At 41.6% G+C, this 26,931-nt stretch overlaps 2 protein-coding genes across 31 annotated transcripts in view; one reads left to right on the forward strand and one right to left on the reverse strand.

Moving 5' to 3' along the window:
* The window catches only part of MFSD8 (major facilitator superfamily domain containing 8), a 45,877-nt gene extending 37,627 nt beyond the window's left edge, over positions 1-8,250 (reverse strand). For 9 of the 19 annotated variants that reach the window (XM_055275901.2, XM_063637587.1, XM_055275894.2 and 6 more), the window contains exons 1-2: positions 7,281-7,470; positions 1,354-1,445 (exon numbers count right to left, since the gene is read on the reverse strand). In XM_055275901.2, coding sequence (XP_055131876.1) covers positions 1,354-1,445; positions 7,281-7,342 — 154 coding nt within the window. In that variant the 5' untranslated portion in view covers positions 7,343-7,470. Of the gene's footprint in view, positions 1-1,353; positions 1,446-2,516; positions 3,055-3,784; positions 7,471-8,105 lie in introns of those variants that run through there. The other 10 variants (XM_063637583.1, XM_063637586.1, XM_063637584.1 and 7 more) reach the window with 7 other exon arrangements.
* ABHD18 (abhydrolase domain containing 18) overlaps positions 7,507-26,931 on the forward strand; it is an 80,591-nt gene continuing 61,166 nt past the window's right edge. For 7 of the 12 annotated variants that reach the window (XM_063637531.1, XM_063637535.1, XM_063637536.1 and 4 more), the window contains exon 1: positions 7,682-7,815. The gene's annotated coding sequence lies outside the window, so the exon portion shown is untranslated. Of the gene's footprint in view, positions 7,816-15,836; positions 15,973-26,931 lie in introns of all 12 variants that reach the window. The other 5 variants (XM_063637532.1, XM_063637538.1, XM_063637534.1 and 2 more) reach the window with 4 other exon arrangements.

Consider the following 26,931-nt stretch of genomic DNA (forward strand, 5'->3'; position numbering starts at 1 on the left):
AAGTAGCAAAACAAATAATTCACTGATGGCTGTAAAGATGAAATACTTTGGGTCAGGTGCGGTGGCTCACTCCTGTAATCCCAGCACTTTGGGAGGCTGAGTCTGGCAGATCACGAGGTCAGGAGATCAAGACCATCCTGGCTAACATAGTGAAACCCCGTCTCCACTAAAAATATAAAACAATTAGCATGGTGGCGGGTGTCTGTAGTCCCAGCTACTCAGGAGGCTGAGGCAGGAGAATCACGCGAACCTGGGAGGCAGAGCTTGCAGTGAGCCGAGATCGCGCCACTGCACTCCAGCCTGGGCAACAGAGCGAAACTCCGTCTCAAAAAAAAAAAAAAAAAAAAAGGAAAAAAAAGATGAAATACTTTTAACTGGGCGCGGTGGCTCACGCCTGTAATCACAGCACTTTGGGAGGCCGAGGTGGGCAGATCACCTGAGGTTGGGAGTTCGAGACCAGCCTGACCAACATGGAGACATCCCGTCTCTACTAAAAATACAAAATTAGCCAGGGGTGGTGGCACATGCCTATAATCCCAGCTACTTGGCAGGCTGGGACAGGAGAATCGCTTGAATCTGGGAGGTGGAGGTTGCAGTGAGCTGAGATCGTGCCATTGCACTCCAGCCTGGGCAACAAGAGTGAAACTCCGTCTCAAAAAAAAAAAAAAAAAGATGAAATACTTTTGTGAGTATACGAAAGTGTTAGGGACTCTTAGTAGTTGTCTAGTTTCATTTGTATGTACATTCCTTAATGTTTTTTGTTTCTTTTCATTAAAAAATATTAACATCAAATAAATTTATATACTTTTTTAACTGTTAGTCTTTCTTTTGTCAGCTTAATTCACAAGCCTTAGGCACATAACATAAGAGGATAGAGGAAAAATTTCTCCTACCCTACAATACATACAATGGACTATATAGCCTTTAAATAAAAGGAAATTATCAAAAGCGCAACATGAACCAACTTGAGGACATTATGTTGAGTCAAATAATCTCGTCACAAGAAAAAAAATACTATATAATTCCATTTATATGAGCTATCTAGAATAGTCAAATTCCAAGAAACAAAGTAGAATGATGGTTGCTAGGGCTTGGGGGATGGGAAAATAGGGAGTTGTTTAATGGGTATAGAGTTTCTCTTTTGCAAGATGAAAATGTTCTAGGGATTGGTTGCACAACAATGTGGATATACTTAAGGCTATTGAACTTAGATATGGTAACATGGTAAATTTTATGTTATATATTTTTTAGCACAAGAAAGATAATTTCAGAGGCAACGAAAGCAAATGAAGTAAATGAAGTGAAAATGACATCTGATCTGAACTGTTAAAATTATGTATTTCTAATACTTACCTACACTGCTGAGAAACATAGTAAGATATAAAATCCTAATAGATCTCCATCGGCTCTTATAATGCTCTTCAGTCTCTAAAATGTCCCATTCTCTAGGTGTAAAGAAGAAAAAAGTAGTATAAATTTATCTCATTACATGTGGATCTTAAGTGTCAACAATTTTATTCTCTACTAAAGTTATGAAAATGATGTGACAGAGGTAGAATTTACTAATATTGATTCTGCTACACTAATTTATCTATGAATAAGCATTATTATTTTGAATTTCCATGGATTGTGTATATGCATTATTGTATACAGAAATTTGGGAAACCGTATAGTTTTAAAAGAGGAAACTTTTTGCAAGGCAATTATTTTGCTACCGTTGACATGCACAGATTAATCAAGAGTGTTGCAATTTGTAAAAATGAATAAACTACATCAAGATAAATCAAATAAACTAGCTACAGCTAGATCCCCCATACCTACTAAGTACAAAAAGATAACTGTCATCATTATAACATGTTCTACTTGATGACAGCAAATTAAATTGCTGCAGGAAGCTGTTTTGGCTTCTTACTTCAGAAAATAGGAATGATACCAGGAAAGTTTAATGTAACCTAAGACATTTTCAGCCCTGGGACCTCCTAAATGGGTTACCAGATAAATTTTACCAGCAGACCAAAGAGAGACCATGACCTCCCAGACTTAAGTGATCTTTTGGATACGCATCCGATCTGGACCAAGGGCATGTATACTAAGCAGACATCTTACCTCCATTAGGTGACACATGAGTCTATATACTCATTACATTTTCACACACACAATAGAAAGAGTTAACAAGTTCACCTTAATGTGAGCATTATCTTTTCAAATAATCAAGACATGCAGAACAGACAAAATGCCTTCTTATGTTCCAAGATTAATTTCTTAAAAATAAGCCTTAGAACTGTCAAATTAGTCTTCAAAAAAGAAACTTTTTTTTTCAAACGTGCTATGGTTGGGAGTGGTAAAGAGGAAAGGAAGAAAAGAAACAATTTTTTTTAGATATATTATATGCCAAACATATTAGTTCCTAATATATTTAAAGTGTTTAACACTATATATATGTCATTCCATATAAACAAACCTCTTCTGAGTCAAAGGAGAGTAGATAAGAAAAAAATAAAAATAATGTAGCTTACCTGAGAAAAATACCAGAACCCCAGATGCCCATACTTTGAAATCAATATACTAGAATTTGAATAAAAATCAGATATATCTAAGTTAGGGAATCAAAAAGTAAATTATTTGATTCTAAAAAACATAATAAAATTGTTTGAGTGACTGATTTAGAGCTCAGTCAAAATCTTTCTTCTTTTAATGACAAATGACAATTATTAAATGTTGAAAGGATAAAATTAGAAAATAGTAATTTAATGGCCACTTTCTATGTTATAATGGAAGGATCATCAATGGATGCTAAAACAACTGATTGAAAGATTGTTAAGGAGAGGATAGTCAAAGGCCCTCAAATGTCACCCCAGTGTCTGCTTACTAATTACAAAATGGAACATGAACCTTTATAATTGAAAGATATAGCAGTCGCCCTCTTAACAAGTGGTCATGTTTGGCATTCCCAGTAGTGGGATGTCCTGGCATCCTGTACCTTTTGATGTAACGTAGTGGGGTGTTCTCAACATAACCCATGTGATATTCTTGCCAGAAATATTTAACCAGCATCTATTTTGAAATAAACAGTCCATAAGTCTAGAATATTAGATTTCTGCAGAAAACCTGACCTAGACTCTTCAAAGATTTTAATGGTGACAAGAAAGAGATAGGTCAAAGCAGAGTTTTAGGTTAGGGGAGTCTAAAAAGACATAACAACGAAGGCATAAACATTGATTATCCCCTGTATATGGCTCCTGGTTTTTTTTATTTTTGTTTTTAAGAATATAAGGTATATTTTTGGAACAACTGGAAAAACTTAAGTATTAACTATATATTGCATGATATTCTTGAATTAATATTGTATTTCTAGTTGTAACAATGATGGAGTTGTGTAAAAGAATTTCTTTGTTCTTAGGAGATGCAAGCTGCAATTAAGTACTTGGGACAAAGTATCACAATGTCTGCAACCTACTTTTGAGTAGTTTGGCAAAAGAGGTGCATGTGGGTGTGTATGTACCTGCCGAAAGATTTCGGCAGTGTGGAAAAGGCTAACAGTTAGTGACAGGATATACAGGTGTTCATGATTTTTTCATCTTTTCTATGGATTTAACATTTTTCAAAATAAAAGGATTTACTTTTTCCTTTTTTAATTAAAAAAGTATAACTTCAATGAAAAAAATTATCTTTCTACCTTGTTGGAGAGAGCAGAAACATAGGAGAATGCAACTGTCCTTCAATCAAGTGACCATATTTATTACATTTTCTTAGCTTTGATAATTGAGACAAATGTGTCACATACCTGAGATTGAATTTCCAGAGGCTTCTTTCTTGTATGACCGGGTACAAAAAGGAATGCTGCACTTCCAAGATGATTTCCTTAACTTTTAAAATTCCTTTCTATAATCACTGCTGCATTCTGGCATTAGTTCCCCATTTGAGATTTTCCTTCCAGTAAAACTGTAGTGCTACAGTTTTATCCTGTTCAACATTTCTATTACAAACTGAAATACTCCAAATGATAGCATGCTTGTCAAATTTGTGACTTAAAAACTAAAAGGAATACACAATATAGTGGAGTGAACTGATTAGCAAAATAAGTTAGATAAAATTTAACAACGGCCAGGCGCTGTGGCTCACGCCTGTAATCCCAGCACTTTGGGAGGCCGAAGCGGGCAGACTGTTTGAGGTCAGGAGTTCAAGATCAGCCTGGCCAACATGGTGAAACTCTGTCTCTACTAAAAATACAAAAATTAGCCAGGCGTGGTGGTGGATGCCTGTAGCCCCAGCTACTTAGGAGGCTGAGGCAGGAGAATCACTTGAACCTGGGAGGCAGAGGTTGCAGTGAGCAGAGATTGTGCCACTGCACTCCAGCCTGGGCAACAGACGGTCTGTCTTAAAAAAATAAAAAAGAGAGAGAAAAGAAAGAAGCGTGTGCTCAGTGACACAACAGTGTAGTGGTATAACAGTTACAGAAATAAACTGAAAATATTCTATAAAGATATGCCCTATAAGGACAGATGCCCTAATAATACAAATTTTACAGAGACTAGGCTAAGGTTGCAAAAAAAATTTGAAATCATTTGTAACTTGGATCAGTAAGATGTGAGCTACAAACGGTTTTTACAGATGAATATTTGTTATCAGTTTGATGACAGAAAACACCAACTCTGAAGTGCAATTAAGGAAAATGTCATCCCCTCCCCCACCAAATTCTATCCCTTTCATTAACAAATCTATATTATACTTATTATATTTTAAATGTCATTACTAAAAAATTTTGTGGAATTTGTTTTCTGGTTATCTAAACATCTATATAATATCCTTGATTTTTCCTCTTGCCCTAAACAAGCCTAAAATATTTACAATCTGGGACTTTACAGGAAATGTTTTCCAACCCCTGTTGTCTTAAATAAAGCTCCATAGAAGGGGTCAGTGGGGAGCACTGAGGATTCAAGAGGCCAGCTCCACCAGACCAGCAAATTATAATCAACCTTGTTAGTGAGGAAAAGTTGGTGGTGACCTAGACATGTTTGTGCAATACATTCAAAGTGAACAGGTCCTGCCAACTAGTTGTACATAGGTTCACTTTACTAGGGAATACACTTGTGTTTTTAAAGACATATACTTATTGAATTATTTTCAAAATACTCACTTTTTGTTTTTAAAATGCTAAATCTAGAACCTCAATCAGAGGTATTGATTATTGGCAGGAACACCTAAATTTGGACAGATCCTAATGAGCATCAATCACTTTGATGAAATCAAAGCTAAGAGTATGAAAAAAATTCTCTTTTGTACAAGGTGACAGAATGTACCAGAAGACTACATTTAAACATAACTCAGGGATCCTGCAATTATCTGGAAAATAGCTAAAAACCAAGACGAAGCAAAAAGAATTCTGAGGCTGGGCGCAGTGGCTCACGCCTGTAATCCCAGCACTTTGGGAGGCCGAGGCGGGCGGATCACGAGGTCAGGAGATCGAGACCATCTGGCTAACACAGTGAAACCCCGTCTCTACTAAAAATACAAAAAAAATTAGCCCGGCGTGGTGGCGGGCGCCTGTAGTCCTAGCTACTCTACTCAGGAGGCTGAGGCAGGAGAATGGTGTGAACCTGGGAAGCGGAGCTTGCAGTGAGCCGAGATCGCGCCACTGCACTCCAGCCTAGGTGACAGGGCGAGACTCCGTCTCAAAAAAAAAAAAAAAAAGAATTCTGAGAAAACCAAATGTCACAAAGTCCACGCACTCAAGCTTATGCACTTAACTAAGAGGAAAGACATTTAGCTCTCAATCAGAACTACCAGGTTGTAATGACACACAGTTATATTAAGCATAAATCCAGGGTTATCAAAGCTATAACAAACAAGAAGCCCCAAATTAAAGCTGGTGGAAAGAGTATGGTGACAGCAACAACAACAAAACAACTGTTGCTGCCAGATTTCAAAAACATGATGCAGAATAGTCTGCCAGGAAAACAGTCTGTCAGAAAAACTAAAAAGCAGATGTAAGTCCTTAAAAAGTATAGCAGCGGGCCTCAGAGCCTATTGAGACATTTGGGACTGTTTGCTTCTATACCAGCACTTTGGGAGGCTGAAGTGGGTGGATCACTTGAGGTCAGGAGTTCCAGATCAGCCTGGCCACATGGTGAAACCCCGTCTTTACCAAAAATACAAAAATTAGCCGGGTCTGGTGGCCCGCGCCTGTAATCCCAGCTACTCCGGAAGCTGAAGCAGAAGAATAACTTGAACCTGGGAGGCAGAGGTGGCAGTGAGCCAAAATCGCACCACTGCACTCCAGACTAGGCCACAGAGCAAGACCCTGTCTCAAAAAAAAAGTATAGCAGTGTAGAATAAATTGGTACAGAAGCAAACAGTCCCAAATGTCTCAATAGGCTCTGAGGACATCACTCTATTAAAATTCATATCAGCATCGATATTTATTTTAATGATCTCAAGATAAAATCCAGTAAAGATAAAACTGCATTCCATAAACTCTGTTTAGTAAATCGAGGACCAGAGAAATACATTTGCCAAAGGGTTTTGAGTTAGAGTGCTCACAAAAGATTTGCTGCTTAAGGGGAACAAATGAGTAAAAATTAACATGGTCATAGACAGCTGAAGTTTAACTGAATTTATTAACTTACTTGAGGTAATTATTATGTATATTTCAAATAAAATGGTAATTCCGTTTTCCTAAAGGTAAAAATACATTAGGTATACATTCCTGAGTCATTGCCCATAAACTAGGATCAAAACAACCAGAATTATAAGGATCAAAATACTGACGTTATTCCTTCAATGCCTTAAAATTAGTCTTTCTTTGTACATTTGGCATAGGACAAAGGCGAGCTCATTTTACACAGGTTTGTTAAAGTATCAAGAGGTTGTCAGGCAATTAGGCAGCAGGTCATTACTAAGACCGATACCTTCAAGTATCGATTAAAACCATCATTTTGGAACTGTGAAATGCGGAAACTGATCAGCTACAAAGGGCCAAATACGGAATGCAGAAGATACAGAATGTGGTGGCTTGGCTGCTGCAACAGGCAAAGCAGCAGCCAGGGTTTCTCCAGCCCCGTCACTCGAACCCACGGGCTCATCACCGCACGGTGCGGCCAGACGCCCTTTCTCCTACGTTGGGAGCGAATCTCCTCGGCTCACACAACCCGGCCACCGGCTCCCACCGCGCTGGAACCCCTCTGGCAGCGAGGGTTAGTCCCAGTGCGGGTGACGCCCGGAAAGGAGCCAGTCCCAACAGCGCAGGAGGCTGAGGGGTCCCTCCACCAGGATCCGCTCACCTGCTTCCAGGTATGTCGCCTAAGAGCGGCTCCTGCTCGCTTTCGTTCCGCAGGCCCGCCATAGTTACAGTCCCCACAAGGCGTCTTGCGCCCAACTCTCGCGACACCTACTTTCTCCCATCCCGGGTGGCGTGAAGCTGGCAAAACAAGCCTACTAGTGCGCGTGCGCATCTGACGGTCAGACGTAGGCGGAACGCCCCGAGGTCATAAGCGGGGTCACGCGGAAGGCCGGGCAGCGCAGGGCGAAAGGAGGCTGTATCCTCAGCCTCCTCCCTCGGCACGCGCTTCCCATCCTGACGTGGACAGAGAGCCTAGGAGAGCTCGGGGCGTGTCCAAACTGCCGCGCCGCCCCGCCCCGGGCTTATCTTCCTCCCTCCGCTTCGCCTTCCGCGGTATCTAGCATTTCGGTTCCTGGAAAGGTTACCGGAGCTGCGGTTGGGGCTCGGACCAAAGTTGAGTCCTCGAAAGGGAGCCTGGAGAGCCGCGGTGCTGGGAGGCCCGGCCAGCTCGATCGCAGGCTTCCGTCTGGCGGCCAGTAAGTAGCCGGCCCGGTTAAGTAGTAGGTGCGCTAAGAGCTCCCCGCGCCTCTTAGGGCATCGTGTACGTGCCTGGAGGCTGGGACCGGGGACGCGGAGCTGGGCGGGAGACTCGGGGGTCAGGGATGCGGGCTGAGGCTGGGGGCGAGAGACAAGGTTGGAGTCCGCGGCGCGCTCGGGAGGGCTGAGGTAATGGGGGCGAGCGGGTGGGCAGTCCCTTCCCCCCGTGAAAGGTAGAGGTGGCTTCCAGCTCTCTTCTCTAGCTCGGCTAAATGCAAAGGCGCCTTACCCGGAGGGCTTGTCAGAGCCAGGACTGAAGGTGGGATCTGCTGCTTGTAACCTGCAGGTCCCCAGATGCGCACCCCAACGGCGCCTGCGCCTACGGGGGCCTCAGTCTTGCAAAATGTCACTCAGCAGAGCCTGCTGCTGAAACGTGGGAGTTGAAAAAGGCACAGCACTTGCCTAGCAATGACCAGCTCCTTTCGTCACAAGGAAGATGACATTTTTAGAAGACATGTCATGGGTTTTCACTAGATCTCCATGTTTATTTCCTGGTGGTTATGTATTAACATCTTATCTCTACTATTAGGCTTGTAGGCTAGCTGGTGTAAGTAGTCATTCTGTGTCTCATAAATTACCGTTTTATTAGCGCCAGATACATTGTCATGTAATTTCATTTGATCACAAGTATCCTATGAGATAGGCGAGGCAGACACATTTCTATTTTACCGAAAATTAAGATCCAGACAAGTTAACCCAGAGTCACTCCGTGTGGAAGTGGCAAAGTTGGAAACCAAGTTAATTTTTTAAAATTAATATTTATGATCATTTATCCTATGCTAGGTCCTATACTAGTTACACAGTCGTGTATGGTATATGCCATCACTTCTGATCTTTGTGTCATTTGTGACCTTGTGTGTTTCAGCCAGGCACAGTTCAAGTGAACACCTAAACTTGAAACGTGCGGTCCGGGTGCGATGGCTCAAGCCTGTAATCCCAGCACCTTGGGAGGCCAAGGCGGGCGGATCACGAGGTCAGGAGATCGAGACCATCCTGGCTAACACGGTGAAACCCCGTCTCTACTAAAAATACAAAAAAAAAAAAAAAAAAAAAATTAGCCAGGCGTGGTGGCGGGCGCCTGTAGTCCCAGCTACTGGGGAGGCTGAGACAGGAGAATCCCTTGAACCCGGGAGGCGGAGGCTGTAGTGAGCCGAGATCGTGCCACTGCACTCCAGCCTGGGCAACAGAGTGAGATTCTGTCTCAAAAAAAAAAAAACAAAAACAAAACTTGAAACGTGCTATTCAGAAATATCTTCTAAATCAAGACCTAATATTTTGTACTTGGATTCAGTCTTGCAGATTCATTTGTAACAGCTCACAAAAACAAGTCAGATTTGTATTATTGGTTCCAAAAAGATACATAGGTAGAAAAGTTAGTATTTTCTTGCCATAATGTCGCTTTACTATATTGTCTTTTTTAATTCCTGGGGGCTAGCAATGTATGGCACATATATAGTGGACAAGGGGATTTTTAACCAGTATAGCGGTAAGCAGAATGGTTCCTAGATAAATATATGTTGGATGAATGCTCATTGAATTACCTCATCTCATCCTTACAACAATCCTCTGAGGTGGGAATTGTCTCAAGTGTACAAGGAAATGGAAGGCAGGGAGATTAAGTAACTTGCCTAGGATCAGGATCATACAACCAACAAGCAACAGAGCTAGAATTCAAGAAACACAGGACTCCTGATCTTAAGCCTGTGCTCTTTACCACCAGGCTTTTTTTTTTTTTTTTTTTTTTTTTTGAGACGGAGTCTCGCTCTGTCGCCCAGGCTGGAGTGCAGTGGCTCAATCTCGGCTCACTGCAAGCTCCGCCTCCCGGGTTCACGCCATTCTCCTGCCTCAGCCTCTCCAAGTAGCTGGGACTACAGGCGCCCGCCACCACGCCCGGCTAATTTTTTGTATTTTTTAGTAGAGACGGGGTTTCACCGTGGTCTCGATCTCCTGACCTCGTGATCCGCCCTCGGCCTCCCAAAGTGCTGGGATTACAAGCGTGAGCCACCGCGCCCGGCCCACCACCAGGCTTCTTATGGGAAAAAATGGCAAAGCGGCAAGAAGAAGCTTTCCTCATATCTCATAAAAATATGTAATAGATATTCAGTTTTTGTCTGAGTGAAATAATTGGCTGTCACGTATCAGGGCAGATATTACTTTCCGTTTATAGGTTAAGGTGGCTTACTCAAGGTCACAGTAGAGGATTCCCAGTCCTCTGACACTGCTCTTTTCCATTGGTGCCTCCAAGTGATGACTTCAGACCACAAAAGCACTTGGAATGAGTACATATACAGCTGGTGAAATCTAAGTAAGCTTAGTGTATTGTACCAGTAGGAAAAAAAAAAGAAAAAATATTTCTTAGGAACACACACAGCATCCAAAGTAAACATTTAAACATATATATATGTAATTTTTTTAATAAAGCCCATGGAAAAAAGGAGCTAAATTTGAAGAGATTAGATTATTTGCCGAATGTTTCACACAAGAATATGAGACAGTCCATTTGGTGGATTTCCTTAGGTGACTGCCCAGGATAGTTACCCACACCCCTTTCAAACAACAAACAGCCGGGCGCGGTGGCTCACGCTTGTAATCCCAGCCCTTTGGGAGGCCGAGGCGGGCCAATCACGAGGTCAGGAGATCGAGACCACGGTGAAACCCCGTCTCTACTAAAAATACAAAAAAGTAGCCGGGCATGGTGGCGGGCGCCTGTAGTCCCAGCTACTCGGAGAGGCTGAGGCAGGAGAATGGCGTGAACCCGGGAGGCGGAGCTTGTGAGCCGAGATTGCGCCACTGCACTACAGCCTGGGCGACAGAGTGAGACTCCCATCTCAAAAAACAAACAAACAAACATCCTATTTTCTTACTCTTGTTCAGTGTAAGAGTAAAAGGAATTATATTTGTTGAATTATATTTGTTAAGCTAGGGAAGTAGATTTTACAGTGGATAACTGAGGTATGTAAACCCTTTCTTAGCTACTTAAACTTGTATAGACATTTAGAAGTGAAGTTACAAGATAAAATTTGAAGTCTCTTTTTTAGGTAAGGCAATAAGTTCTTGTACATGGTGATATTTTTTAAATTTTCATTTATGCCTTTGAGATATATATCACCAATGTAAGGATAAAAGTCCAGAAAAAATTAGTATTGCATTGTTAAATGTTTAGGTACCAGAATGACAGGAAATAAAAGCACTAGATAGCATAATAAATGATGAGTGTCACTTTAGCAATAGAACTCATTTCTAGGAAAGACTTTTTAGTTCTTGGCACTGTACTAGAACTTCTATTTTTGTTTGCCTTTGCTTTTCCCTTTCACATTGATAATTGTGTCATTTTAGCTTGATATATACTTCAAAAATGGGTTCTATTTCTGCAGAAGCTCATTGTTGTCTGTCCAGCCTGAAGTAGGGACTTGTAAGTATCTGGCATGGCTCCAGATGGTGCCTCATTTTGGTAATTTGGAGTTATGTTCACCCTGGGCTTGGATTTTTATCTGTTCATGGTGGCACTGGATACCCTGGACCCAGCCACCCCTGTCTAGAAGGACTTACATGTTTAGAGAGTTCCACAAAAACTGTCTTTTATGTTGTTCTTGGAGCTGAAATGGGATTTAAGAAGATTTGTATGACCCCAAACCCCAGAACCAAATTTATACTAACCTATATGTGTGTTTGATTTACTTTCTTTTCCTCATTTATTAGTTGTTCATTAGTAGGTAAATATAGTAAGGAATATGCTGTGTCTAAGTTTGGAATGCTGACTTTTGTGGCCTATTATACAGGGAATTAAAGTGATTTGGGAAGGTTTTCTTTTTTTCTCTTTTCTTTTTTCTTTTTTTTTTTTTGAGACCGACTTTTGCTCTCGTCGCTCAGGCTGGAGTGCAATGGTGCGATATCAGCTCACTGCAACCTCTGCCTCCTGGGATCAAGGGATTCTCCTACCTCATCCTCCCAAGTAGCTGGGATTACAGGTGCCCACCACCACACCTGGCTAATTTTGTATTTTTAGTAGAGACGGGGTTTCTCCATGTTCGTCAGGCTGGTCTCCAACTCCCAAACTCAGGTAATCCGCCTGCCTCAGCCTCCCAAAGTGCTGCGATTACAGGCATGAGCCACTGGGAAGGTTTTCTAGTTTGGGTTGAAAACTAGAAATAAGTAAACAATTTAGGCAAACAATAAATATAGTACTTTACAAAATATTTGAAAAGTTCATTATTCTTAGGTCCTTTCTTGCTTCCTTTGCAACTTTCTAATTCTATATTTTTGCTTTACATTGGTTTTATCTACCAATCTAGAAGAATATCAAAGTTTAGGAAAATGGAGTATCTCATGAGCAGTATATTACTTTTCTTCTTACTGTAAAGTGTAGGTGTTGGATTTTTTTTTTTTTTTTTGGAGACAGGATTTTGCTCTGTTGCCGAGGCTGGAGTGCAATGGTGCAACCATGCGCACTGTTGCCTCAACTTCCCAGGCTTACACGACCCTCCCGCCGTAGCCTCCTGAGTAGCTGGGACTACAGGTGTGCACCACCACACCTGGCTAGATTTCAAAATTCTTTTGTAGAGACAGGGTCTCATTGTGTTGCCAGGGCTTGTCTTGCACTCCTGGGCCCAAGCAGTCCTGCCGTCTTGGCCTCCCAAAGTGCTGGGATTACAATCATGAGCCACTGTGCCTGGCCAGGATTTTTTTTTTTAAGAGATGAGGTCTCACTATGTTGACCAGGCTGGTTTCAAACTCCTGAGCTCAAGCAATCCTCTCTCCTCAGCATCCCAAAGTGCTAGGATTGCAGATGTGAGCCACCACACCCAGCCTAGCTAGGATTTTTAATTAAATTTTATTTTACTATCATGGATTCCACTTATTGATGCCATGGATGTTACAAACGAAGATGATGCCCCTGGTTCATTTCATGCCGATGTTAAGAAAATAAATGGGCCGCGGCCACCCCGTCTGGGAAGTGAGGAGCATCTCTGCCTGGCTGCCCCGTCTGGGAAGTGAGGAGCGCCTCTGCTCGGCCGCCCCGTCTGGGATGTGAGGAGCGCCTCTGCCCGGCCGCCCCGTCTGGGATGTGAGGAGCGCCTCTGCCTGGCCGCCACCCCGTCTGGGAAGTGAGGAGCGCCTCTGCCTGGCCGCTGTGCAACCTTCCAAGTGTGAAGTGACAGCCTTGTGTGTGATCTTTCCTGTCTTCCCCAAGTTTACACTTTCGACATTAAAGTTTACTTTTTAGTTAAAAAAAAAATAAAATAAGTGGGCCGAGTGCGGTGGCTCATGCCTGTAATCCCAGCACTTTGGGAGGCCAAGACGGGCGGATCACCTGAGGTTAGGAGTTTGAGACCAGCCTGACCAACATGGAGAAACCCCGTTTCTATTAAAAATACAAAATTAGCCAGGCATGGTGGCGCATGCCTGTAATCCCAGCTACTCGGGAGGCTGAGGCAGGAGAATTGCTTGAACCCAGGAGACGGAGGTTGTGGTGAGCCGAGATTGCGCCATTGCAATCCAGCCTGGGCAACAAGAGTGAAACTCTGTCTCAAAAAAAAAAAAAAAAGAAAGAAAGAAAGAAAATAAGTGACCTATAATATATTGCAAAAGGCAGCGAAGTCCTAGCTGGGTGCAGTTGCTCATGCCTGTAATCTCAGGACTTTGAGAGGCTGAGGTGGGAGAATTGCTTGAGCTCAGGAGTTCGAGACCAGCCTGGTCAACATAGCAAGACCCTCATCTCTACAAAAAATAAATTAGGCTGGGCGTGGCGACTCGCCTGTAATCCCAGCACTTTGGGAGGCCAAGGTGTGTGGATCACCTAAGGTCAGGAGTTCGAGACCAGCCTGGCCAACATGGTAAAACACCGTCTCTACTAAAAATACAAAAATTAGTCAGAAGTGGTGATACATGCCTGTAATCCCAGCTACTTGGAAGGCTGAGGCAGAAGAATTGCTTGAACCTGGGAGGCGGAGTTTGCAGTGAGCTGAGATCGCGCCACTGCATTCCAGCCTGGGTGACAAGAGCCAGACTCCGTCTCAAAAAAAAAAAAAAAAAAAAGAAAGAAATTAGCCAGGCAAAGAAGGTGGCCTGTGTGCCTGTGGTCCCAGCTACTCTAGAGGCTGCACTGGGTAGATTACTTGAGCTGAGGAGGTTGAGGCTGCAGTAAGCCATGATTGCCCCACTCACACTCAAGCCTGGGCAACAGAGCAAGACCCTGTCTCAAAAAAAAAAAGACAATGAAGTCTTGCATTCCAATGACATGCCACTGTTCTATTGCACTTTAATAAACGTATGCAAAATATACATTGATGCTGTATATTTTAACAATTCCAGAAAGACCCAGGGAATAAAATAATTAAAATTATCACTAGAATTATCTTTCCTCATGCCATAGCACCCCCACCCCCCTGCCACTCCCCGAATATATCCAGAGTTGGCTTTTTTTTTTTTTTTTTAGACAGTCTTGCTCTGTCGCCCAGGATGGAGTGCAGTGGTGTGATCCCGGCTTACTGCAACCTCTGCCTCCCTGGTTCAAATGATTCTCCTGCTTCAGCCTCCTGAGTAGCTGGGACTACAGGTGCCCGCCACCATGCCTGGCTAATTTTTTGTATTTTTAGTAGAGATGGGGTTTCGCCATGTTAGCCAGGGTGGTCTCGATCTCCTGACCTTGTGATCCGCCCCCCTCGGCCTCCCAAAGTGCTGGGATTACAGGCGTGAGCCACCACACCTGGCCTAAGAGTTGGCATCTTATTTGGAATATGTAACTCTAATCAGAATTTTGGTAAAGAATAATCTATTCCGTTTCCACTCCAACTGGGTGTACTTCAGTTCCCAATTCTGACACTAACCACCTAGAATTGATGCAGACCGCACAAGTTAAGGGCTCAGTTCTTCAGATGCACTTCAGGGGTCTCCAGGCCTCTCATCCTTCTGACAAACTCGGCTAAAAATTTAGGAGTTCCTGAGAGCCCTGTGGGTCTATAATTTACTAGAATGACTCAGAACTCAGGAAACGGCTATATTTATGATTATAGGTTATTATAAAGGATATGACTGAGGAAGAGCCCAATTAAGAGAAACATGAGGCAAGGTATGGGAATGAATGTGGAACTACCTGACCTCTTCCTATGGACTCAGGGAGCATCTCCTTCCCGACACACCAAGGTGTTCATCAACCAGAAAGCTCCACCAAGGTTTAGTGTCCAGAATTTTTACTGGAGTTTCATTAATAGGCGTGATTGATTGAATCTTTGGCCATGTGATTGAACTCACTTTCCAGCTCCCTTCCCCTCTGTGGAGGTCAGAGGGTCCCAAAGTTCCTTTCTGGTGGCCAGCCATGATTCTGAAACTTTCGGGAGGCCCACAGGGAGTTGCTTGTTTAACATAACAGACACTCATCACTTAAGAAATACTAAGGGTTTTAGGAACTTCATGCCAGGAGCTGAGGTCAAAGACCAGATGTACTCTTTTTTTTTTTTTTTTTTTTGAGACAGAGTCTCGCTCTGGCTAATTTTTGTATATTTTTAGTAGAGACAGGGTTTCACCATGTTGGCTGGGCTGGTTTTGAACTCCTGCCTTCAAGTGATCCACCTGCCTTGGCTTCTCAAAGTGGTGGGATTACAGGCATGAGCCACCGTGCTGGCCCAGATATACTCTTTATTATTGCACACTGACATGCATTCTACAAGAAAAACACTAGTCAAGCAATTTAAATATATACTGCATATACTTACATGATTGTAATTGCACTAAAGTAGAAAGTATATATAATGAAGACAACATTTCAGAAGTTAGTTTGCCTTTTACCATTTGTTTCATGATTAAAAAACAAAATTCTAAGAGGCAAGTGTTTTTACTTTGTTTTGGTTTTTTTGTTGTTTCTGACAAAGGCGTTAAGTGAATGAAAATATATAAACATGATTTAGACAATCTTTTCTCTCCCCTCCCCTCCCCACTCGTTTCCTTTCTTTTATTTTCTTAGACCGGGTCTCACCCAGGCTGGAGTGCGGTGGTGTGATCCTGGCTCACTGCATCCTCTGCCTCCTAGGCTCAAGCAGTCCTTCCGCCATAGCCTCCCGAGTAGGTGGGACTACACAGGCACACACCACCACGCCCGGGTAAGTTTTGTATTTTTCGTAGAGACAGAGTTTCCCCGTGTCACCCAGGCTGGTTTTGAACTGCTGGACTCAAGCGATCCTCTCACCTTGGCATCACAAACTACTGGGATTACAGATGTAAGCCACCACGCCTTGCTGATTTAGACAAACTTTCAAAATTTGCTTATAAACAAATGTTTATTCGAGTCTGTGGAGTTTGGGGTTTTTTTTTCCCCCTTACTGGTAGGAAAATGTGAAGAAAGTAAGTAACACCTGGTATTGAGGGTGTCAGCCCAGATACTCTACTCAAATGCTAAGAAGTACCATTGGTTTCTCTCAGTGTAGCAGACAGTTTCTAAGGTGGCCCTCAAGATCCTCAAATTCTGATGTTCATATTTTTGTGTGATCCCCTTCCTTGAGTTTGGGCAGGACCCATGATTTGCTTTCTAACCAGGCATATGGCAAAGGTGATTGGCTGTCATTCCCATGATGACATTACATTATATGGCAAAGGTATGGCTCCTGTGGCTCACACTTACTTTCCTGCTGGCCTTGAAGAAATAGCTGCCATGTTTTGAACTTCCTATGAAGAGAGCCATGTGACAGGGAGCTGTGGATAGCCTCCAGGAGCAGAGGCTGTCCTCTGACTGATGAACAGAAAAAAAAAAAAAAATTGAAGCTCATAGTCCCACAGCCACAAAAAAAAATGAATTCTGCCTTCAACCTGAGTAAGCTTGGAAGTGAATTCTTGTCTCTTCAAGCCTGCAGATGAAAATGAAGCCCAGCTGACACCTTGATTGAAGCCAGATGAGATTCTGAAGCAGAAAACCCAACTAGGCTGGATTCTTGGAGGGTAATCCTCAAGGAAAAGGGAAGAAGATGGAGGAAACTAGATGCAACAGATTTGTTCTTCAAATTATATTCTTTTTTTTTTTTTTTTTTTTTTGAGATGGAGTCTCGCTGTCTCCCAGGCTGGAATGCAGTGGCACGATCTCGGCTCACTGCAAGCTCCGCCTCCTGGGTTCACGCCATTCTCCTGCCTCAGCCTCCCGCGTAGCTGGGACTGCAGGCGCCCGCCACCTCGCCCGGCTAATTTTTTGTATTTTTAGTAGAGACGGGGTTTCACCGTGTTAGCCAGGGTGGTCTCGATCTCCTGACCTCGTGATCCGCCCACCTCAGCCTCCCAAAGTGCTGGGATTACAGGCATGAGCCACCGCGCCCGGCTCAAATTATATTCTTTAAAGGTCTTAGTTATTAAAAGCTTCCAACTGTTTAAATTATGCAATGGTCTTTTTTGAAGAGAATATTAACCTTAAGTTCTGCTTTTTTTTGTTTTTGTTTTTGTTTTTTTGAGACAGAGTCTTACTCTGTGGCCCACACTGGAGAGCAACAGCACTATCATAGTTCACTGCTACCTCACTCTCCCGGGCTCAAGCTATCCTCCCACCTCAGCCTTCTGAGTAGCTGGGACTACAGGCGCACACCACTGTGGACGACTGCACCCAACTGTATTATTTTTGTGTGTGATGAGGTCTCACTCTGTCACCCTGGCCTGGAGTGCAGTAGCATGATCTTGGCTCACTGTAGCCTCTGCCTACTCAGTTCAAGCAATCCTCCCACCTCAGCCTCCTAAGTAGCTGGAACCACAGCCATGCGCCACCACATCTGGCTAATTTTTTGTATTTATTGTAGAGATGGAATTTCACCATGTTGCCCAGGCTGGTCTTGAACTCCTGGGCTCAAGCGATCCACCCACCTCAGCCTCCCAAACTGCAGGATTACAGGTGTGAGCCATGGCATCTGGCAAGTTCTGTTCTGAGATAAATAGTGAACTACTTCTGGCTGGGCATGGTGGCTCACACTTGTAATCCCAGCACTTTGGGAGGCTGAGGAGGGTGGAGGGTGGATCACCTGAAGTCAGGAGTTCAAGACCAGCCTGGCCAGCACAGTGAAACCCCATCTCTACTAAAAATAACAAAAATCAGCTGGGTGTGGTGGTTGTCACCTGTAATCCCAGCTACTTGGGAGGCTGAGCCAGGACAATTGCTTGAACCCAGGAGGTGGAGGTTGCAGTGAGCCAAGATCGCGCCATTGCACTCCAGCCTAGGCAACAAGAGCAAAAACTCTGTCTCAAAAAAAAAAAAAAATAGTGAACTACTTCTGCTTACTGACAAAGTTGTCAAAAGGAAAATAAAGCATCAATTTACTTCCCCTCAAAATTTTATTTGGAGACTCAACCCCAAATTCTGTTTTGTTTTCTCAGTTTTTTTCTTGTAAAATACAATAACAAAATTTACCATCTTAGTAATTTTAACTCTATAGTTCAAAGGTAAGTACATTTATATTGTTGTGCAACTGTATCACCACCATCCATCTCCAGTTTTCATCTTGCAAAACTGAAACTCTATACCCATTAAACAATAGCCTCCCCCTTTTCCCGTCCCCCAGTACTGGGCAACCATCCTTCTACTTTCTGCTTCTATGAATCTGACTACCCTAGGTATCTTGTTTAAATTGAATCATACAATATTTGTCTTTTTGTGGCTGACTTATTTCACTTAGTGTAATGTCCTCTGAGTTCATCCATGTTGTATTATCATGTACCAGAAGTTCCTTCCTTTGTATGACTGAATATATTCCTATTGTTTGTGTGTTTGTGATTGTATGTACATACTTTGCTTATCCATTCATCTGCCGATGGACACTAAAAGCTTCCACCTTTTATGTATTTATTTATTACTTAGGAAGTGAAGAAGCTTCTGCCAAATTCTAAATTTTATGGAGGAAAACAAAGCATGGCTGATTAGATAACTAGTGTTTACTTTAGATAGAATATTAATTTTAGATCTACTTTATGGCATATAGAATTTTTTTAAATCAATATTTACATTATATTTATGCCCATTTTTACAGGGTTGGGATAATTTACTTATTTATTTTACTTTATTTTATTTTATTTATTTTATTTTGAGACGGAATCTTGCTCTGTCACCCAGGCTAGAGTGCAGTGGTACAGTCTCAGCTCACTGCAACTTCCGCTTCCCGGATTCAAGTGATTTTCCTGTCTCAGCCTCCTGAGTATCTGGGATTACAGACATGTGCCGCCACACCCAGCTAATTTTTGTATTTTTAGTAGAGATGGGGTTTTGCCATGTTAGCCAGGCTGGTCTTGAACTCCTGACCTCAAGTGATCCGCCTGCCTCAGCCTCCTAAAGTGTTGGGATTACAGGCATGAACCACCATGTCTGGCCTGTAATTTTAGTGATTTATAGTTGTATCTTTACATTTATAACATTAGTGTTATATTTGTGTCATGCCTATGATTTATTTTATTTTCTAACCCAGGGGTCAGTAAGCCTACTGGTCAACCTGCCTGTTTTTCTGTCTTTCAAGTGAAGAATAGATTTTACAGGTGAACATTTGTACCCAATTTCATTATGGGGTACTAACTTTGAATCTCAATTAAGCACACGCCCAAGAAAAAAAAAGTTTATTCTTCTCATTAATTATACATTACAAAAAATTATACTCAGTTATTTTTATGATATTTTGAATTTCCTCAATGAAAAAAAAGTGACTCTGAAATGAAAAAAATGTTATCTGAAATACCTACATAATATCCTTAATTTTGCCTCTTGTCCTACAAGGCCCATCATATATACTGTTTGGCCTTTTGTGGAAAAACTTTGCAGGGTCTCTCCTCTAGTCTCTTTATAGCATTCTTTTCAGACACTATTTGGAAACATATTAAAATGGAAACTAAAATTTTGTTTATATCATCTATTTATTGTTTTTCCATGGGGAATTCTACTAGGTATCCTACCAGTCATTGGATATACTTAGTATAAGTTGTTTTTGAAATATCCTTAGGCCGGGCGCAGTGGCTCACGCCTGTAATCCCAGCACTTTGGGAGGCCAAGGCGGGTGGATCACGAGGTCAGGAGGTCGAGACCAACCTGGCTAACACAGTGAAACCCCTTCTCTACTAAAAAAAATACAAAAAATCAGCTGGGCGAGGTGGCGGGTGCCTGTAGTCCCAGCCACTCGGGAGGCTGAGGCAGGAGAATGGTGTGAACCCCCAGGGGCAGAGCCTGCAGTGAGCCGAGATCGTGCCACTGTGCTCCAGCCTGGGTGACGGCGAGACTCTGTCTCAAAATAAAATAAAATAAAATATCCTTTAGCCAGGCACTGTGGCTCACGCCTGTAATCCCAGCACTTTGGAAGACCGAGGCGGGCAGATCACAAGGTCAGGAGATCGAGACCATCTTGGCTAACACACTGAAACCCCGTCTCTACTAAAAATACAAAAAATTAGCTGGGCGTGGTGGCGGGCGCCTATAGTCCCAGCTACTTGGGAGGCTGAGGCAGGAGAATGGCGTGAACCCGGGAGGCAGAGCTTGCAGTGAGCCAACATTGCGCTACTGCACTCCAGTCTGGGCGACAGAGCAAGACTCCATCTCAAAGAAAAAATAATAATAATATAAATAAATAATAAAATATCCTTTAGTTTTTGTGCACCTTAAAAGCAATATTTTCTCCCAATTAGGTATATTATTAAGGTTGTTTTGGTAAAATGTTATTCAGATATAATCAGAAATCTGTTTAAAAAAAAAAAAAAAAGCCGGGCATGGTGGTTCATGCCTATAATCCCAGCACTTTGGGAGGCTGAGGCGGGTGGATCACCTGAGGTTAGGAGTTCGAGACCAGCCTGACCAACATGGAGAAACCCTGTCTCTACTAAAAATACAAAATTAGCTGGGCGTGGTGGCGCATGCCTGTAATCCCAGCTACTTGAGAAGCTGAGGCAGGAAAATGGCTTGAACCTGGGAGGCCGAGGTTGCGGTGAGCCGAGATCATGCCACTGTACTCCAGTCTGGGCAACAAGAGTGAAACTCCATCTCAAAAAAAGATAAAAAATAAAAAATAAATCTGTTTTAAAGACAGTTGTAAAAATATTTAGGATAATACAGATTGAAAAGCTTAATCCTATAAAGGTAGTAACATGCATAGAACTTTCTTTATGATTTTTCATCTTGGGTTTCTGATGGGCTTAACTTTGAAGAAATTAGAGGCGTGGCATAGTATAGTAGAAAGATGCATATTGCATCACAAACGAATAAGTCTCTGCTAAATGTTTGATGCATTCATTTGCAATTCTAATACAAAACTTGCAGGACAGAAGAAACATTTAGAATAAATTTTTTTTATGAATTAGTAATAAGCATCTAGGTAGAAAATGCAAAGAAAAGAAATCTTATGGTAATTATCGCAAATACTAAATTTATTAGTAGCAGAATGTGTGTAGTAAAGATACTTAAAGGATAGCATAAACATTAACTGAGAAAATAAACAAAACTGGATTAATGAATAAATAGGTATATCTCTTGATGAGAAGACTAAAAATCACAATGCTATCAAGTTAATATATGGATTGAACACTCTATTAAATAATTACATTGCCAGTGGTGTATTTTATAAGTCATGGCATAAATTGAATATATATGGAAAACTCACTGTAGAATTTTAAACATGAAAACAGTTGTAGTTAATAAGAGCTATTTGAAAGAAATTTAAAACAATATAGATTTTATAACTTAATCCAAGTTTATAAAAGACTTCTAGATATTTATTTTTGAAAATTTTTGTGGGTACATAGTAGGTGTATGGATTTATAGATTTCTAGATTTTAAAAATAGGAATTAGAAAACAGTAGAGAGAAAATGTTCCTGGAAAAATGGTTAGTAAAGAGAAGAAAAATACTCCATTTTACAATGACCGCCAATGAGAAGAAGGAATCTAATATTTTAAAGAACTAAATTTGAATACTTTTACAGTGTATTCAGGAGTTCTACTGGATGTGATGAGATGGATTGGTTGATTATATAAACATTTAAGCATATAGAATACATGTAAATATAATTTGTAAAATTAATGGAATGGTAGAAGCTTTTTGCAATAAATCTGTTAAAGACTTAAAATCCTGATTCTGTACTAGGTGTAGCACTTAAATTTTCAAAGAGCTGTTTAAGTGCCTTCTATATACTAATTTAAATTGCATACCAATTATTTGAGGTAAGTATTATCATTACTTCCATTTTACAGATGAATTACAAAAAGGCTAAGTGACTTGTTAAAAGTCTTATAGTAAGAATTTGACCCAATTTGGCTCTAGAGTCTGTTCTCTTAGCCACAGTGATATATCACATGTTAAATACAGATGTTCCTCAGCTTACGATATGGTTACATCCTGATAAACCCCGTTGTAAATAGAAAATATTGTTAAGTTGAAAATGCACTTAACACTCCAATGAACCCACTGTAAAGTTGAAAAATTGTAAGTTGAGCCACTGTAAGTCTAAGTGTTCCTCAGTTTATGATGAGGTTACGTTGTATAAATTCATCATAAAGTTGAAATATCAACTTTAAGTATGTAAGTCCAACTGTTTATTCAAAGTAAATGTAAAATAGTTGAATGTGAACAACCTACAGCATCAATAAAAAACAACTGAAACCCCATCCTGGCTAACACGGTGAAACCCCATCTCTACTAAAAAATACAAAAAAATTAGCCGGGCGAGGTGGCGGGCGCCTGTAGTCCCAGCTACGCGGGAGGCTGAGGCAGGAGAATGGCGTGAACCCCGGGGGACGGAGCCTGCAGTGAGCCGAGATCGCGCCACTGCACTCCAGCCTGGGTGAAAGAGCGAGACTCCTTCTCAAAAAAAAAAAAAAAAAAAAAAAAACTGAAACCAAATATTTATCATAATAAATGTAAATGCCCTAAATTTACCTATTAAAAGAAAAAGATGAGGTAGATCTGTATACCCTGAATTTGAAAGAGCTTTGCGACTGTTTATAAACAAGAGGAGGAATAGCACTGAAAAAATAATTAGTAGTTACTCTCTTCCAAGTTTAAAAAACACCAAAAAGGCTGGGCTCGGTGGCTTACGCCTGTAATCTCAGCACTTTGGGAGGCTGAGGCAGGTGGATCACGAGGTCAGGAAATCGAGACCATCCTTGCTGACATGGTGAAACCCCGTCTCTACTAAAAATACAAAAAATTAGCCGGGCGTGGTGGTGGGCACCTGTAGTCCCAGCTACTCGGGAGGCTGAGGCAGGAGAATCATTTGAACCGGGGAGGCGGAGCTGGCAGTGAGCCGAGATTGCACCACTGCACTCTAGCCTGGGCGACAATGGGAGACACTGTCTCAACAAAACAAAACAAAAAAACACCAAAAAAATGTGTACATGTATACATGGATAGAACAAGGTATTAAAATATTAACAATGAGGCTGGGCGCGGTGGCTCACGCTTGTAATCCCAGCACTTTGGGAGGCCAACGCGGGCGGATCACGAGGTCAGGAGATCAAGACCACGGTGAAACCCCGTCACTACTAAAAATACAAAAAATTAGCCGGGCGTGGTGGCGGGAGCCTGTAGTCCCAGCTACTCGGAGAGGCTGAGGCAGGAGAATGGCGTGAACCCGGGAGGCGGAGCTTGCAGTGAGCCGAGATCGCGCCACTGCACTCCAGCCTGGGTGACAGCGAGACTCCGTCTCAAAAAAAAATAAAATAAAATATTAACAATGGCGGCCTGGCACAGTGGCTTACGCCTGTAATCCCAGCACTTTGGAAGGCCGAGGTGGGTGGATCATCTGAGGTCAGGAGTTTGAGACCAGCCTGGCCAACATGGCAAAACCCTGCCTCTACTAAAAATACAAAAATTAGCTGGGCGTGCTGCTGTGTGCCTGTAATCCTACCTACTTAGGAGGCTAAGGCAGGAGAATCACTTGAGCCAAGGAAGTGGAGGTTGCATTGAGCCAAGATTGTGCCACTGCACTCCAGCCTGGGTGACAGAGTGAGACTCCATCTCAAAAAAAAAAAAAAAAAAAAAAAAGCCAGTGGGAGGAGACGAAGTGATGAAGAGAAGTTTCTCCACTTTATAAAATTTTTATATTGTCTTAATTCTGCCAAAAATGTGTTACATTACTTTTGTAATTTCTAAAAAAGTATGTGCAGTGGCTTAAATGTGTCCCCCGTAGTTCACACGTTGGAAACATAATCCCCAATACAATAGTGTTGGGAGGTGGGTCCTAATAAGAGGTGATTAAGTTATGAGGGCTTTATCCTCATGGATGGATTAATGGTATTATTTTGGAAGTGAATTAGTTATCTGGAGAGTGGGTTTGCTATAAAAGTGAGTTCAATTCTCTATTGCTCTCTTATGTGATACCTTCCACCATATTATGATGCAGCAAGAAGGTCTTCACCAAATGTTTACCCCTCAACCTTGGACTTCCAGCCTGCAGAATTTTAAGAAGTAAATTTCTCTTCTTTATAAATTACCCAGCTTGTGTTGCTCTGTTATAGAAACACAAAACACAGCAAGACAGTGTGTGTAGGTAAATAAGTAACATCAACAAGAAAAAGATCAGAAAGAGTAGAATCCAAACTGTTAGCACTAGATATGCCTGAAAAGCAAAATTAGAAGTGACTGGAAGGCAGCCAGGTACAGTGGCTTACGTCTGTAATCCCAGCACTTTGAGAGGCCAAGGCGGACGGATCACCTCAGGTCAGGAGTTCAAGACCAGCCTGGCCAACATGGTGAAACCCTGTCTCTACTAAAAATACAAAAATTAGCTGGGGGTGGTGGTGGGTGCCTGTAGTCTCAGCTACTCAGGAGGCTGAGACAGGAGAATTGCTTGAACCCAGGGGATGGAGGTTGCGGTGAGCTTGGGATCACGCTGCTGCGCTCCAGCCTGGGCAACAGAGCAAGACTCTATCTCAAAAAAAAAAAAAAAGTGATTGGAAGGGGATTATTTTCCCCATTTTTACTATACATACCTTCGTATTGTTGAATTTAAAAATTTTACAGTGAGCATTTTTTAATTTAAAAACAGAGAGTATGTAATTATTTTTTCTTGCCTTTCCCTTATATGAATTATCTGTACCTGTGCTTTACCCACTGGGTAGATAATTTTCAACAAATTTCATTGGAACATAGTAATGGGTAGATTTCAAGAGGTGTATGATTTTAATGAGATTTGCAATTTAAAGACTTGGGTGCTCCTTTTCATGTAGCTATTGGCTTAAATACTTACGGTCTCTAACTTATGATGGTTTGACTTACGATTGTTTTGACTTGACTATAGGTTTGTCAGGGTATTAAATGTATATTTCACATATGACTTTTTTTTACTTATGATGGGTTTATTGGGATGCAATCCCATTGTAGGTCGAGGAGCATCTGTATTTTTGGTACCTCTTCAAAGATTTTTTTTAATTACCAAAAGAGCCCTTTAGTTGTTACCACATTGCCTTGTTTCATTTTCATCGTAGTGTTATTATCTTCTACCCTTACTTATTTTGATGGATAGATTTTTTAATTTTTAATTATTTTCCCTCCACTGAAATGTAAGATCAATGAGAACAAGACCATTCCTTTGTCATTTTTATGGCACAGGGCCTAAAATAATGATTGGAATATAATAAGCAGTTAATAAATATTTATTGAATGAAAAAAATCACACATATTCTTACAAGTTCAGGAACTTATTAACCCACCCAGGGATGATTCATCTATGGTGAACTGCACTTAACACTGGATGGATGATAATTTATAGGAATCTAGTAATTAATACCAGTTTATGTATAGTGGTAGACACAAATAGTATAATAACAAAACTGTATATGCAATACATTTTTTCGAACACTATTGTGTCAAAACCCCACATTTATCAAAGAGCCATTGAAGAGCACATGGAAACTGGGAAAGAGAGAGATGGGTGCTATTAAAAAAACTCTTAATCCTATACTCTGGCTATAGGTTGTCTTGTCTGACAAGTACATTAGCTAGTAAATGTTTCTTCTTGGTACTGAGAATTACGAGAGGCAGTATGAAAGACTTGGTTTTGCTGGTCCAACTATAAAATCAACTTAAATGCCAGCCCAGTTGATGGTGGGTTACATTCTATACCTAGGCAAACAAAGAGGAATATTAAGTTGGTCTTGCAGGTTGTTAAAAAATGAAAAAGTAAAAATAGATAAAAGGGATGGTTTCAAAAAAATCTGAAGCGATGGATAAGTACTTCTTAAAGCCCATTTATGGAAATGCAGATTTCCTAAGATCTGAGAAAAAATAAAAAACAATTGAAAAAGGAAATGCAGATTTTCATTTTTCATTTATTTAAGTAGAGTAAACCCTGAATCTGAATCAGGTTTCACCCGCAAATCAAAACCATACCGTTCAGTTTGACAAGATAGAGGTAGGTACTTAAAAATCTTTAGAAATATTCGAGAAGATAGATAAATGGTATAAAAGTAGTAGCAGTGATTATTTATTATTTTTCGTTCATTGCAGTGTAGTAGAGGAGAGTGTAGTGTGGTAGTTAGATGTTGAACTGTGTGCCTGGGATTGAATCTTAGCTATGTTTCCCACTAGCTGTGTGACCTTGGGTAAATTATACTCTCTATGCCTCAGTTTTCTTGTCTGTGTAATTGGGAAAATAAATCCTTCCTCAAAATTCTTGGTAGGTTTAATGAGAACCTGTGTGTGTGTTTGTAGTTCTTAAAATAGTGGTGCCTGCCGGGCGCGGTGGCTCACGCTTGTAATCCCAGCACTTTGGGAGGCCGAGGCGGGCGGATCACGAGGTCAGGAGATCGAGACCACAGTGAAACCCCGTCTCTACTAAAAATACAAAAAAATTAGCCGGGCGTGGTGGCGGGCGCCTGTAGTCCCAGCTACTCGGAGAGGCTGAGGCAGGAGAATGGCGTGAACCCGGGAGGCGGAGCTTGCAGTGAGCCGAGATCGGGCCACTGCACTCCAGCCTGGGTGATAGAGCAAGACTCCGTCTCAAAAAAAAAAAAAAAAAAAAAAAAAATAGTGGTGCCTGGCAGATAATACACTATCACATATTATCCCCTACTGTTTTTGTCCAGCAAATAGAGGGTACTTATTTCAGCAACTTTACTGAGGATGGGAAG

Source organism: Symphalangus syndactylus, chromosome 4, assembly GCF_028878055.3.
Source record: "Symphalangus syndactylus isolate Jambi chromosome 4, NHGRI_mSymSyn1-v2.1_pri, whole genome shotgun sequence".
Classification (NCBI taxonomy): domain Eukaryota; kingdom Metazoa; phylum Chordata; class Mammalia; order Primates; family Hylobatidae; genus Symphalangus; species Symphalangus syndactylus.